Raw genomic sequence first — 313 nt, forward strand, 5'->3', positions numbered from 1 at the left:
GCCGAGAGCGGCCGTGCCCACACCCTGCCCGTGGGCTTCCCTAGAAGGTCTTGTTGCCAAGGCAGGGGAGGAGAGGCACCAGGCTCCGTCCCTGCGGAGGAGTCTTCGCTGCTGAGCGTTTCATTAGCAGCTGCTTGTGGCAAACAGCACGAGAGCACTAATGATGCGGAGCCCGCGGTGCCAGCAGGGCAGGTGGAGGGGGCTGGGGATGGCGGGGGGGACGGTCGCCGCCTTTGCAGAGCACGGGGGAAGCTGTGCTCGCTACGAGCCGCAGGGAAGTAGCTGGGCTGGGGAGGAGGCCGTGTTTGGGACC

General features: G+C 67.1%; 1 protein-coding gene across 1 annotated transcript in view; it reads left to right on the top strand.

Moving 5' to 3' along the window:
• Window positions 1–115, top strand: part of R3HDM4 (R3H domain containing 4) — a 12,825-nt gene extending 12,710 nt beyond the window's left edge. Inside the window, exon 8 of the mRNA XM_035899617.1 lies at window positions 45–115. Coding sequence (XP_035755510.1) covers window positions 45–115 — 71 coding nt within the window. The remainder of the gene's footprint in view (window positions 1–44) is intronic.
• The last annotated feature ends 198 nt before the right edge of the window (window positions 116–313 follow it).

This window comes from Egretta garzetta, unplaced genomic scaffold, assembly GCF_000687185.1.
Source record: "Egretta garzetta isolate BGI_Z169 unplaced genomic scaffold, ASM68718v1 scaffold261, whole genome shotgun sequence".
Lineage (NCBI taxonomy): Eukaryota > Metazoa > Chordata > Aves > Pelecaniformes > Ardeidae > Egretta > Egretta garzetta.